The following is a 13,033-nucleotide window of genomic DNA, read 5'->3' as shown; positions in this document are numbered from 1 at the left end:
ATTATATTAAAATATAATATTATATAAGAAATATTAAAAATTAATATTTAATAATATTAGAAATCAGACGTTTCTGTTTCAACATTGAAATTGGGAGTAAAAACGAGATGCATCTTTCAAATAATATATTTATTCTTATTTTAAAATATATGCACAACAGTTTAGGTGTTATTCACAATTAGGTATTTCTGTTCCATTTCTTGTTTGTTTGATTTACAATTATATACTCTTTACAATTCGCGGTTGAGGTAAAACTAAATTTATCAAAGATATCATTTAATATACTTGAGAATATTTTTATAAGAATTGAATTGGAAATTGTCTAGCTAGTCGGCCTCCGTTTCCCGGTTCATTTACCGTCAACAATCTGACAATGATCACAGATTTGCGTCGACTGGGTGTGAAGGGTTGGTATTTCTCTCCGGTGGGAAGATTTCCTGGTAAGGGGGCAAGAAAGACCTAGTGTACGATTACTCGATCGTGTGATAATCGTTTCTCGTTAAATTGTGTTCTCCTTCGTTGAATGACAATGGGATTCGAATAATTCAGATATGAGACGGTCGCGGGTCGCGCGGAAGCGAGCTTAGTTTAAATTGTTCTTCGCACGTTGAATAGTATACTTGATAATCTTCCCTTCTTCCTGCAAATTTAATCCTAATTAAATATTTAGTTGTTTACTCTCCTCCTGTTTGTGCAAGCCACGTCAATCGTCTCGGTCGCGATTAATTAAACGAGCTTGCGAATCTTAATTCGATGGGTGCAGTCGTTGATTCACATTTTTCAACAGAACAGAAGTCCTCAGAGACGCTCGTTGCGTAAAATAAAAACTGATACTTTAGGCCGCGTTGAGAAAACGTTTTTAAATTTCAATAGACAAAATGAACGATTATGCAATTTACTTTTATAGAATTCAATTCCATTGAACAGTGCCTCTGATTTCTGATTCTGTTGATCGCAAGCTCGGTAATCAATGCGTGTGTGCACGTGCACAGTGAACGTTATCTGTTAAAGAGCAACATTAAAAATGGTGACGACGAGAAGAGGACAAGTACTAAGAACGATGGCTTCAAAGAGAGAGGATTCTAGTGCAGAGATATCGAGCGGTGACCATATGAAAGAAAATAACGAAACTGAGCTGCGGACGCCCACGACGGATTCCTGAACGTTTATGCAGTTTCAATAATTCCTTAAAAAGAAGTTCATCCCCATTCAACTCGAACCACACTGAGCAATCTTAAAACCACATGAGAACAAATTCAAACGGCAGGGAATAAAACGATAGTCTCATAAATTGATAATAAGTTAAATTCGCTAGAAGAATTCTTGAAACTATTCGAGTTGAACGAGGCTAATTTCGTATTCGACGTGTATGTATGTACACCGGTGTTAACTATATTACATATGCAACAATACGTATTATGTATGTACATCGAACTATGATCAGGATGGTCGCGTTGATATTTGCTTTCGGGCCGGAACGCGGATCTCCTCGCGTTTCTCAGTTGCCCCGAGCATGCATATTACTATTACATTTGAAACCGCTATAGCATATATTCGCTCAATTCATTTTTTCGTGATTATCTCGAATAAAATTTATAACTAAGAGTGTTTAGGTGATAACTACCTTAAACGATCATCGATTCACTTAGATAATTTTTAACGAAATCCTGTGAATTCTCATTTGAAGTAATTATTGTTATTTGTAACAAAACTATTAGAAGACGTCTTTAGAATTGTGTTAGAGATCAGGGGATTAATGACGGAGCTAAAAGCCAGGAAACAGAGCCCCTTGGCGATTCGAGAAAGCATTGTGGTCGATATCGTGTTTTGTTTGAATTACCAGCTACCACTGTGCGCAAACTGTTGCGATAACAGTTTGGTAGCTCGTCATGGCCCTGAGCACTGCGTCGCATGGAACGCGTCCTCTCCAACCGGAAACCTAAATACCGTCGCAACGGAAGACTCCAGTTCGGCAAACCAGATAACCAGAATATCAATTGTAATAAAGGGTAAAAGTAATCTGAACCCTGCCAAGTATAAAATAATAAATACATTTAACACTAAGCCTATTAATATGAACTCTTTCAGACTTTGCTTGTTATAATAAGGAAATCATTAGAATATGCACTAGTCTTGTACATGTATAAATAGAAAAATCAATAATACATATATTAAGAATTGTGTAAGATAACAGAAATCTAATTTAGAAATGAAATTTAAAGAGCTAAAGCGGTTCCATCGATTATACCTCCTCTATCTTCCAATTCTCCTCATTATATACACAATACCTCATGCGATTCCATTGATCACAACTTATCAGGGCGGATAGAAAAAATACAATTTCCTAATCTAGCAGTCAGCGCGTCCCTCCTCACTGTTTTCAATTTAATCGATTCCATGTCCATCATTTCGTACCTAATATTCTGGCAAACAAGAGATAATACGCTTATAATAATAATAGCTGCTTCCGTTTTAAAATTGCATTATGAAGTATTTGTAGAAGTTATCATTTATCATGTGAAAGCTGTTTGAATCTGATAAGCAGCATTGATTTGACCACTTCTGGCAGCTTAAAAAGCAGATGTGTTATAAATTCCGAATTCGTTTTAATCGAATGGTACAAAACACTTGAACAAATCTTTAATTAAAATAGTACGGAGGTAGGGACGCGGCTCGGACGATGCTGAGACGTGTTAACTTTCGCGAATCTGTGCCCGCAGACCTTGGAATGTTCGAAAACCGATGTAAATTTCATTTAACAATGTTTTAAGACTAATTTTATATATCGAACTGCAGGAGGGAGCGTTTGTTCAGACGAAACACCAACGACTGGTCGCTCGTCGGCCCGATATGAAAGCTGGTGAAGATAAACTACAAGAGGATCCAGTCCCCCATTTATTATTCCTCGAGATTAATTCTTCCCCTTACGATTAGAACACGATTGTGTCTTTTGGTAACACGATGGACGCGTAGAGAAACGTATTGAAGCTTCGCTTAAGAGGAAAGCATTTTAAATTGATTCCTTTTACTATTTTTTCACTTTTCTTAACATAAAGAATGAAACGTACACTTTTAATTTTGCGCTGTGCGGCAGAATTATCGCTCGAACGTACGACTGAGGATTGACAAGGAGAAAAAGAAAACGAATGGCAGTCGCGACTAGAAGAAGAGTCAGTAGACAATAGGATGACGGCTCTATGACCGTGAAATGAAAATCATCGACGGGCCGTAGAAAATTCTGACCACGCTAATCGTGTAAACTGCGGATTTTTATGATTTGCAAAAATGTACGAAGCAGCCGTTAATACAAAAGAGCCGATGCAATCGTTGAATAAAGTTCTTATAGGAATTATTTTTATAAAAATCTGATTTCGTACAAAAATCCGCAGTCTGTAAATCGAGAGAAACGGTGTGTTTACAAAATGTGTGAGACGGAGACGCACTCTAAGCGATCTAGAAAAATAGAGGCGCGAACCACTTCGTCGACGACACACGGGACGAGCACGTATCGTTTTTCGATTCACATATAAAAAGTAGAAAAAGTAATACAGCGGCCAAAGCAAGGCTTGAAGCGAATCGGTTCTCTCTCGCTCTCTCGCTCTCTCTCTTGTTTTTTTCCTAAATAGAATTTCACCCTTAGCACCAATTCCATTCCGCGGTAAGCGAAGCGATATTTTAAAAAAGATACACGTTATTGCTACGTTATTTAAGATATCAAATTTGTTTTCCGAGTGCAAAGGGTGAAACAGGTGTCGGGATCGTAGGTAAAAGAAATTGTACAAAGATCGTATCATCGGTTATCAAGAACGGTGGCTGAACGATTCACCTAAAAATAATCTAAAATGTGTACATAATAAATTAAATCGAAATTAAACAAAACATTGAAACATGGTTTAAAAAAAAATTATATATCACTTATCTCGACAGCCGATGATGCGAATCTGATTTCTGCTTCTTCGCATCGCCAAATCCATTCGAGCTCCACAACACTCGCGTAACGTAAGCGTAAACAGGCTTATACAATAATTAATGTCCTTTAGGCTAAACCGTCCATGTGTCTAATTCGCGTTAAACCCTGTGTGTGTATGTGTATGTGTGTCATAGATGTAATCTTCCACGGTTTCCTGCTAGCTCGATCTCGGTAGTCCACCGAGAAGTTGTGCGTGTTGACGCTAATTCTCTCACTGCCAGCCTCAGGCATGCACAAACCGACTCCAGACACTCTTTACATGTTAAATTCACAAACACGCAATTGTAATAAATATTAATAACCAACCAGCGAACTTTGAGTCGCGTTTGCTAAAAGTTTCTAACGATGTTTCAACTATTCAATTTATGTACAAGCTTTATTAACATCCATTTCGATCGGCGTTCGTGGAGTCAAGACGTAGGAGGTGACGTCAGTTTGTGCCTGAAGCCAGTTATTTGTTTCGATAAATTCTACTATCTCCTCTATCGCTTCCCTTCGAAGGGGGTTCATCTTGATTCTTCCTGCTCCTCTTTCTCTTCGAGCTCACTCTATCGGTTCCGTCGTTTAGTTCTGTGGAGCTCGTTTCCCTGTACTGTGAAACCCTTCACTGCTGGGCGTCTCGATTCTCTGACACGCGCGATTTCTGTTGGTTGACGGGGGATCGCTACAAGCTTAACGGTCTAGCTGAAGCCGACCGGGCGGACGTTACTTCCCGTCTCTGGCCTGGTTGTTGGCCTTGTACCTCGGCAGGTAGAGACCGAACTTAGTCTCGATACCGGTGAATATTGGCAGCGCGACCTGGTACCCGCCTATGTGATCCGGATTCGTCGACCGGAACGACTCCCCCGTCGACACCTTTTGCTCCGACCCAGTAGGTCGACTGAAACAATCAATCGCACGCTGTTCATCTAGCATCTCGTTACTAGAATTCACTTGTGTGAATTTCAAAACCAGCATCGGAACTTGTAAAGAATTCGGCCCTTCGTTAGACTTTAATCGCAACTATTAACAGTTTTAGACTAGAACTGAGAAGGACGTACTTACCAAAAGAATAAATGATTCCGAATGATACATTTTAAATTTGCATGCACAAGAATCATGTGTTCAAAATCGAAATCAGAGATCAAGCGATCAAGTAATATACTTACGATCCACCGAAGTCGACCACGAAGAGCCTTTGAAGGAGTTCGTAGGTGAAGAGGGTAACACCGAACTGGGGTGACGATCTGAACACTCGTGCTGTAAAAGTTGGAGTACCTAAGTGACAACGTTCGCGACCACGAAAAATGTTCACACACTCTTTGTCCGAATAAAGATTTGACGCCCGAAATAAATGTGAAACGTATTATGAATTGTTATAAACTTGATCATGTGCGAATGGACACATCTGCCGGACATTGACACAACTTGAGAAATATCTTCCTCCTAGGACTAAAACTGCGTGATTAGTATCGTGAAATGAAATCAATCAGTAAAAAGTAGTACACATGAAAAATGATCGAAACCGTGCGATGCGATGTGATTTTTTTTTTAAATTTTTTTTATTCGTATTTTATTTATCTCTTGACGACACCACTCTGCAAACGAAGATCAGTAGATAATCCAGTAGAAAAGAAAGTTACGAAGAAAAACAACGTAGGAAAAACAAACGATGAAAAACGGGGAACAAAAATCACGAATACTGTGGCAGGCAGAGAGAGAAAGAATTACTCACTTTGAAGTAAGTCACCAGGTCATATTTGGGGGGAAAGAATAGTCGAGAGATGCGCCGGGGCCAGACGCCCGTCGCATGCAATCGACCAAATCAAATATATGTATTACTAACTTTCTCAATGTACAACTTAAAAAGATAAATGTTACGACCCGCTACCGCGATAATCACTCGATATCTACTACTAACGTAATCACGGATAATTTTTTACCTGTCGCTCCCTTCCAGAACGCCCTCGCACCCTCCTCATTATAGATTTTCCTAGCGCAGTCTGCCAGCCCGCTGTACGTCGTCTGTCCTCGCCTGGCTACCACCTAATAAAAATTTACATAAAACATTGTAAGATCTGCAAGAAAGGGCAGAACCGCAGGAAAGAGGATTTTATTTATAATTCGAGAAGAACGTACTTGCAATCTGGTCTTGATAACATCTGCAGGGGTGACCAGCGCCGCCGCAGGTACACCAGCGATCGCACCGGCGGCCAGAAGCGACAACGGCGTATTGTACCCGCCTTCGTCAGCCAACCGTATCTTCGTATGAGCGTACAGTGGAAAATAGATTGCACTAAACGGAATATCCCTCAAGAAACACGCCCTCGCACCCTGAAGCAAGACGATGCATTTAATTCCAAGATGAAATCGAGTCTCGATCGCGATATGCTTACTTTGTACAAGCCGAATATTCCAAGTTCTTTGACGACAGTCCACGCCCTGACTTTCGACTTGCCAGCTATCTCTCCGGCCACCTGTAGCCGAATCTTCACGATTTCTAACGGGTTCGTAAATATTACTTGAGAAGCTCCCGCCTGAAAAAGTTTAGAAGATATAAGAAGACTCAAACCACGGCGAAATTTGTAATTATTCAGTGTTTATGAATTTTATTCGCTTACACAGCCGCCAGACATGATTTCTCCATAAAGAGGCAGATTGCCGTTCTTGTCCATGAACTTGTCCCTGACGAAGTCGTTGACGGTGAGCTTGATGGCCTTCTCGGGCGCCACGCCCATCAGCTGTGGTAACAGGCCTCGGTAGAGGCCGAAGAAACCCTCGTGCCGGATCACCTGTCAAACGCGACAAGCCATCTTCATAATTAACGATGCAGGCTGTGTGCCACGGCGAGACTTTTCGATTCCAACCTTTTTCAGACAGTCAAAGCTGTTCCGGTACATCAGCTCGCCGACCAGGGAGCCGGTCCTCTGGTTCTGCATCCGCGTCTTCACCAGGTCGATGGGATACACCGCCGTTGCGCCCACAGCTGAGGGGGAAAGAATGATTAAAATCAGATAGCAACAATTTGATTGATTCAAGGCAGTAACAGTGAGGATAATCGTAAACTCACCCCCTCCAACGGATCCCAGGATGAACCGGTAACCGCTCTCGAGTATCTGCACGACGATTCCGCGCTCTTCGGGGCTCTAAAACAACGGAACTCGTGATTGAGCAAAGCGAGAGAGAGAGCGAGACGATTCCGACGTAGATGGATAATGGTTTTGCAAACGATTAAAAAATGCTGGGTGTCATTGGATTGGCTCCACACTTACCGACACCGCTTTGATCTCAGCTAAACGTTTCGTGATCTGCTTGAAATACTGCTCAGGTGTAATTGCCACGAGATCACTGTACACAATATTCCTGAAACCCGAGACAGATCGCTCAGTACGTGTGGATCCCTGTTGCAATTGTCGAGAGAAGAAAAAAGAAAAGCGAGAACTCGGAAGGTGGAGGAAGGCTCAGAGATAATAGAAAAAAAAAAGAGAGACAAATGAAACGTGTGATGGTCGTCCTAACGAGAACGTTGCGATGGCACACCGGTTCGAGCGACTCTAAAAATATATCCTGCCGATATCGAGACAAGGCGAGGTCCTTAAACGTGTCCTTAAAGGTCTGTGATTGCGTACAAACAGTTATCGTTAGTGTCCACGTGGTGCCAACGTATTTGCGAATGCCATCGTCCTAAGATAGATGCTGAAGAGAAGTGGGTGGAGACGCAACCGTTGTGTACATCATCGATTTACATACGGATAATCCAGCGAAAGGAATGGAAACAATCGCTCTAAAAGGCAAACGCACGATTTAACGGAGTGCAAAAAGATTCAGACGAGCTGAGTTCGATCGTGAGGATTCGTTTGACGTTTGAGAGGACAGTTTCCATTGCTCTCGCGCTTATAATGTAGAGGCCAGCGTTAGAACGAATTTCATAGCACGTGATTACTCTTTTAATACAAATGACGCACCCAAGCCGCGGATCTGCCGTGTCATCTTCCGTAGACCTGATCCAGGCAGCGTAAACACGTAAACAGATACATTCAATATCGCTTCGATTCAAAGTTCACGTCAAATCGGATTAAATAAAGTTCGTTTACTAGTAAAAAAAAAAACTCGATCAACGTTCTTTCTCTCTCTCTCTCTCTTGTTTGGATGACGACGACGTTTTGTGCAACGATAACCACCTGACTCTCTCACTACGTGTGTCTCGTTTACCAAGACAGCTATTCTGTTCGTGTTCTCTCTGCACGTGACCTTTCTTTCGTTCTTTGGAAACGGAACGGGTTGGTGCCCATCAGTGGGGATCGTTAACACTTACCCGGTTTGGTGCAGCAGGTCGCACAGCTGGAACAGGATGTCCACTTCTAACGGCGTGATCTGCGACATCATTTGTGCGGAATGAAGGAATCTCTCTGAAAACAATTAAACAACATCCAAATTGACCTCAAGAAGACAGCAAGAGATGTCAGACAGTCTCAATGAAATGCAAAATTATTTATCTATTGTAAACTAAAGAAGAATATTATTACCTTTGGTGACTTCTTCAAATCTGTGACCGTTCGTCGCGTTCAGATAAATACGTTTAATGAGCTCCATGTTGTTCAAGAGGGAATTGAACGCCATGAAATACGGGAAGCTGACTTTCCGCCCGCTCGTCCCAGTACTAGCCGCCTGTACAATTCACGAACTAGTCAATTCAACATTCTCATGCTTGAATTTCGATCAAAGAAATAGTAGTGGACTTACAGCGACTAAGTTGTCTTTCACATCCTTAGTTAGCAAGTGGCTCTTGATACTGAGCATGATATCTTGGAAGTCTAACGCCGAGATGAAACCCTGGCCATCCTTATCAAACTTCTTAAACGCCTCCGTCGCGTACTCCTCATGGAAATCCTAAGAAGAATGTTCAATCGTCAAGAATAGAAATGAAATAAGAGAACATTAAAAATTTGTTAAAAATGAACTCACGTGCAAGAATTGACTGAACTCCGCATAGCTGATCAGCCGCTTTTTATCCCTGCCGAAGTAAAGTTTAATGAAACTGCTTTCCATGTTGAAGGGCATCCTCTGGTGGAGTTCCGTCTTCCGCATCACCTCAACGAACTCGTCTGAAGGATTCAGATTTTAGCTAAGAGATCGAAGTCAATGGAAAACAATTAAGAAATCTACGCACCAAATGCAACCATTCCATTTCCATTAGTGTCGAACAGCTGGAACGCTGTCTTGTAAAGGGCGTCCGGCACGCACAGCAGCCCCTCGAACGCTTGGAACTCGGCGAATGATATGAGCCTGCAAATTATTCAATATTGTCAATTAAAAATCATTTGTAATGAACGTAATAATCTTGGAAATGCTATAATCTGAATTGACGAATTGGGTTCAATTGGGATTAAATGTTCGGTTACAAGTCTGAATGAGAAGCATGAATGGAGGATGGATACAAACCCATCTTTGCTGGTATCGACGATACCGGCGAGCAGATTGACGGAGTCGGGATTGTAACCCGAATAGGTGTATAGTCCAAGATAACTTCGTACGAAGTCGGTCGGGGTCATGAACCTCTCGCCATCCTTCTCTTGTGAGGCATACTAGAAGTTATTCCATAATTCTTATTTATAATCGAACTCGACAAAACTAGGCATCTGCAGTTTGTTCATTTTTTTACCTGATTAAATATTTCATGGAGGCGGTCAGTGTTCGCACGCTTTAAATATCCGGAACCCTGGAAATCAAACACATTCTTTTTTATTATTAATCCAGAAGAGAGTCGCCAGTCGCTCGTTCATAAAACATTTCTGCTTGATTTTAGAAAATGGATTTCACGTTTGACAAGGTTTATTCTTATCACGAGGCAATCGATAGTATTGAAGCCGAGTTGGAGTGTCCCACGGTCGGCCCTGACGTTAATCATTTAAGGACATTAAAATGAACGGCGATACGCTTAAGGGCATTCATATTTCATTAACATCCGATTTCGAATTCTGTTTCTGCTTTGACAGCACGTTATCTCTGACGCTGGGGACGAGTTTTTTAAACATCTCCAAGGTTATCGCTGATAGGGGTTATCAATCGCAACGCAACAAGGTTGCATTCCCCTGCATTCCGTTGCGTAACGCCAACATTTTATTCTAAAAACGAGAACGCGGGGAGATGAAAGAGGATTAATTAATGTTTACCTCGTTGTTACGCGTTACTATGTATACCTAATTTGTTAGTACGAAATTTACGCATGAACAACTGAATGTAATTCGTGTTGGAGTTTCATGCGAGACGAGGACTTGTTTACAGGGAAACTTTGATAAACGCAGGAACCGTGTTCGAAACTCCTGTTAGCGAAGAAGCGACAGGATTTAAACATTGGTCCGTTAGTAACTTGATCAACGCTGGATTAACACAAGCCTGGAACTATAACAGTCGTCGAGTATAGTTCAAAGTTCAGAGGCAAGCTGAAAAGCCACCCACAAGCATTTAATTATGACTCCGCGGGAAGGGAAATTCACATGGCAATTAAAAAACCTGGAGATCTCGAGGCGACCACGAAACAAAGCGGAAACTTTTGTTGTCTCAAGAAAACGAGCTAATTGGATACTCGCGTAACCTACGTTATTCCATTTATTTATTTATTCGTTCTTCTCTTGCAATTATTGAGACCCGGAAGGCCCCTTTTCGCTCTTTACAGAAGGTTACAATGTTATGAAGATAAAAATAACAATGTTACATATATTTCTGTCTGTCTTTTCGCTTCCTTTGACAATACTGAATTGTCGACAACGTTAACTACTTGCCTTCTCTAAGTAGGGCTGCGCAAACTCCTTACCCACTCCCTACGTTATTAGAACTTATCTCGACACCGAACGATGGGAAAAATCAAATTTTCATGAGCGTTCGATCCGTGCCAATGAGCAAGCGTCACGTGCTAACCACGTGATGAAATTACGATACCCGGTTGTTCACGGCCGTGCTCAGTAGAACTTGACGCAGAAAATAATGCTTCGCTCGATGATATATAAGCGTGACACGCGCGTGCCAGCATCAAGTACGATAACACCGAGAAAAAACGAGTAGCTACCAAAAATAATCGACTCCTGGCGTCGATTTCCCGCCCAGTCCCGAACCAACCGCGTGTTTATACAAACAATTTCTGTTAAGAACAGTCATTATGTTGATGCAATTCGGACGAAGTGATAACCCGAGAGTTTATGTATTAATTGAACAGTTTGAAGATTACAAGTTTAACCCTGTGTCTTAAAAAAGAGAAGCTTCATGCAGCTGATAAATAAACAAGTGGTCAAGAGGTCGTGAGCTGAACTTTCTACAGAAAACAGTCAGAAGCCGAAGGAATTTTTCAGACTTGTTTTACTGTAAAATTGATTCTGACAAACGCGATTCCATGAGATGGACCCGCGGTCGGGTTTCGAGGACGACGGCTATTCAGAAATCATTCGGAACGCCCAAGCACAGTAGGACGATTCTCACATGCCTCACATACCATCGCAAGATCTTTGGGTCTCTCGGCTGGTCGGAAGGAGGACGGAAGAAGAACAGCTGCGGATTACGTTTTTCTACTGGTGCGCTGGGCGGAATATCGGCATGCTTTGCGACACGCGATCGGCAGACGCGTGTTCTTTCACAGGAACACGCACACGTGTATGACGCGGCGGAACTCGATGGCAGTGTGCGTCGGTTGAGTGCGTGGCACTCGCGCTCGACCGTCACAGATCAGACTAAACAACCTTCAGCTTATACGAATACAGAACACTGTCATCTACTCCCACTACTCACTGTCAAACGAGATAGTCGAAAAACTCGATAACAGAGTCGACTCAAGACATTCGCCAACTTCGGACCAGTTCTGCCCGCTATTCATTCATGATTCACTAAATGATTCCCTTTTATAATTCATTATCGTATTTATTTTAAAGAAACCTATTGTAGGAATCTTAAATGGGGAGAGACCCTAGACATAACCCATAAACCGTACAAAGGTCTGAGAGATTTCTAGGTATTCTTGTGTGGGTCTCTCATGGATACACAGGCAAAATGAGACAAAGAGAAAATGGCATTCCAGTTAGAGTCGCAAAGCATTCTCTTCGATCCTAACATTCTTTAGGAGACTCAGGAATTTAATTGAAACTATGTTTTTAATATTTAAAATCTATACTGTTCTAAATCATCTTCTAACTTCATCATCTAAATAAATTAAACAAATGGTTGTTTAAAATTTGAAATAGTACAAGACTCGAATGGCTTTAATACTAAAGCAGCATCGGTGCCATCGCTAGCAGATCTACCAGGGAGTCTCATCGGTTTTTCTATGAACCGCGTGTCTTCAATCTCGTCTCGGCTCATTTTTGTCCCAAGCAATTTCACGCAAACATTTCTCATCGCTTCTTCACAGTCTTTTTTACTTTGATTTCCTTGTCAAATCTCCTTATGTTACTTAACACAAAAGAACTAGAATAATTTGCCTTATCTTCGAACGTTTTATAAATATCACTGTAATTAGTCGCTTAAACGAACAATGATAAAAAAGACATTAGCATCAATTATTCATTTTTCCATTTGTATTCGTACTGTAGAAATCATCGGCAAGCAACGTAAGGGATGAACGAATAAAAAATAAAAAACGAAACCTGATCGAAACCCACTCGAGGCGCATGAATAGATTTTTTTTTTTGCGCATTAGTGGTTTGTTTGTTCGAAGTGCCAATCGTCGTTCATTGTCAAGACCGGGGTTATGTATTTTTGCATGCACCGAAAGCGCGTGCCTTGGCCAACCGGGCGGCTTCCTGTGTGCAACTCGTTTTGCAACGGCAGCGCGCGGATTACGTAATACTACCTTTAGCGCTGCAGCGTTTGCACGTGCCACGTTTCAATATTCGCTAATTAATCACGCTAATTAACCTGATTTCTTCTTTCCTACCCGCGATGCCTGTATCCTTCACGCCCCTCCCGCTTATCGAGTTAACATTATTTTAATTAGGCGGTAAAGTCAAAGACAATTATTCCGCAACTCGGATACTAAGATTACGTTCATAACTAAACTACAGATTTTTAACCATTAGAGATTAAATTATTTTGTATCGC

At 41.4% G+C, this 13,033-nt stretch overlaps 1 protein-coding gene across 6 annotated transcripts in view; it reads right to left on the bottom strand.

Annotated features, from left to right (window-relative positions):
• Positions 1 to 2,882: 2,882 nt before the first annotated feature.
• Positions 2,883 to 13,033, bottom strand: part of aralar1 (calcium-binding mitochondrial carrier protein Aralar1) — a 19,693-nt gene continuing 9,542 nt past the window's right edge. For 4 of the 6 annotated variants that reach the window (XM_026810701.1, XM_018037475.2, XM_026810699.1 and 1 more), the window contains exons 2-18: positions 9,612 to 9,668; positions 9,392 to 9,534; positions 9,120 to 9,235; positions 8,915 to 9,054; positions 8,693 to 8,839; positions 8,476 to 8,617; positions 8,265 to 8,358; positions 7,915 to 7,950; positions 7,222 to 7,312; positions 7,020 to 7,095; positions 6,817 to 6,935; positions 6,571 to 6,741; positions 6,346 to 6,486; positions 6,089 to 6,283; positions 5,893 to 5,995; positions 5,119 to 5,209; positions 2,883 to 4,850 (exon numbers count right to left, since the gene is read on the bottom strand). In XM_026810701.1, coding sequence (XP_026666502.1) covers positions 4,676 to 4,850; positions 5,119 to 5,209; positions 5,893 to 5,995; positions 6,089 to 6,283; positions 6,346 to 6,486; positions 6,571 to 6,741; positions 6,817 to 6,935; positions 7,020 to 7,095; positions 7,222 to 7,312; positions 7,915 to 7,950; positions 8,265 to 8,358; positions 8,476 to 8,617; positions 8,693 to 8,839; positions 8,915 to 9,054; positions 9,120 to 9,235; positions 9,392 to 9,501 — 1,947 coding nt within the window. In that variant the 5' untranslated portion in view covers positions 9,502 to 9,534; positions 9,612 to 9,668 and the 3' untranslated portion in view covers positions 2,883 to 4,675. Of the gene's footprint in view, positions 4,851 to 5,118; positions 5,210 to 5,892; positions 5,996 to 6,088; positions 6,284 to 6,345; positions 6,487 to 6,570; positions 6,742 to 6,816; positions 6,936 to 7,019; positions 7,096 to 7,221; positions 7,313 to 7,914; positions 7,951 to 8,264; positions 8,359 to 8,475; positions 8,618 to 8,692; positions 8,840 to 8,914; positions 9,055 to 9,119; positions 9,236 to 9,391; positions 9,535 to 9,611; positions 9,669 to 11,435; positions 12,026 to 13,033 lie in introns of those variants that run through there. The other 2 variants (XM_018037479.2, XM_026810700.1) reach the window with 2 other exon arrangements.

This window comes from Ceratina calcarata, unplaced genomic scaffold, assembly GCF_001652005.2.
Source record: "Ceratina calcarata isolate Rehan_Ccalc_2016 unplaced genomic scaffold, ASM165200v1 scaffold170.2, whole genome shotgun sequence".
Classification (NCBI taxonomy): domain Eukaryota; kingdom Metazoa; phylum Arthropoda; class Insecta; order Hymenoptera; family Apidae; genus Ceratina; species Ceratina calcarata.
This window is presented reverse-complemented; position numbering and strand designations above follow the sequence as displayed.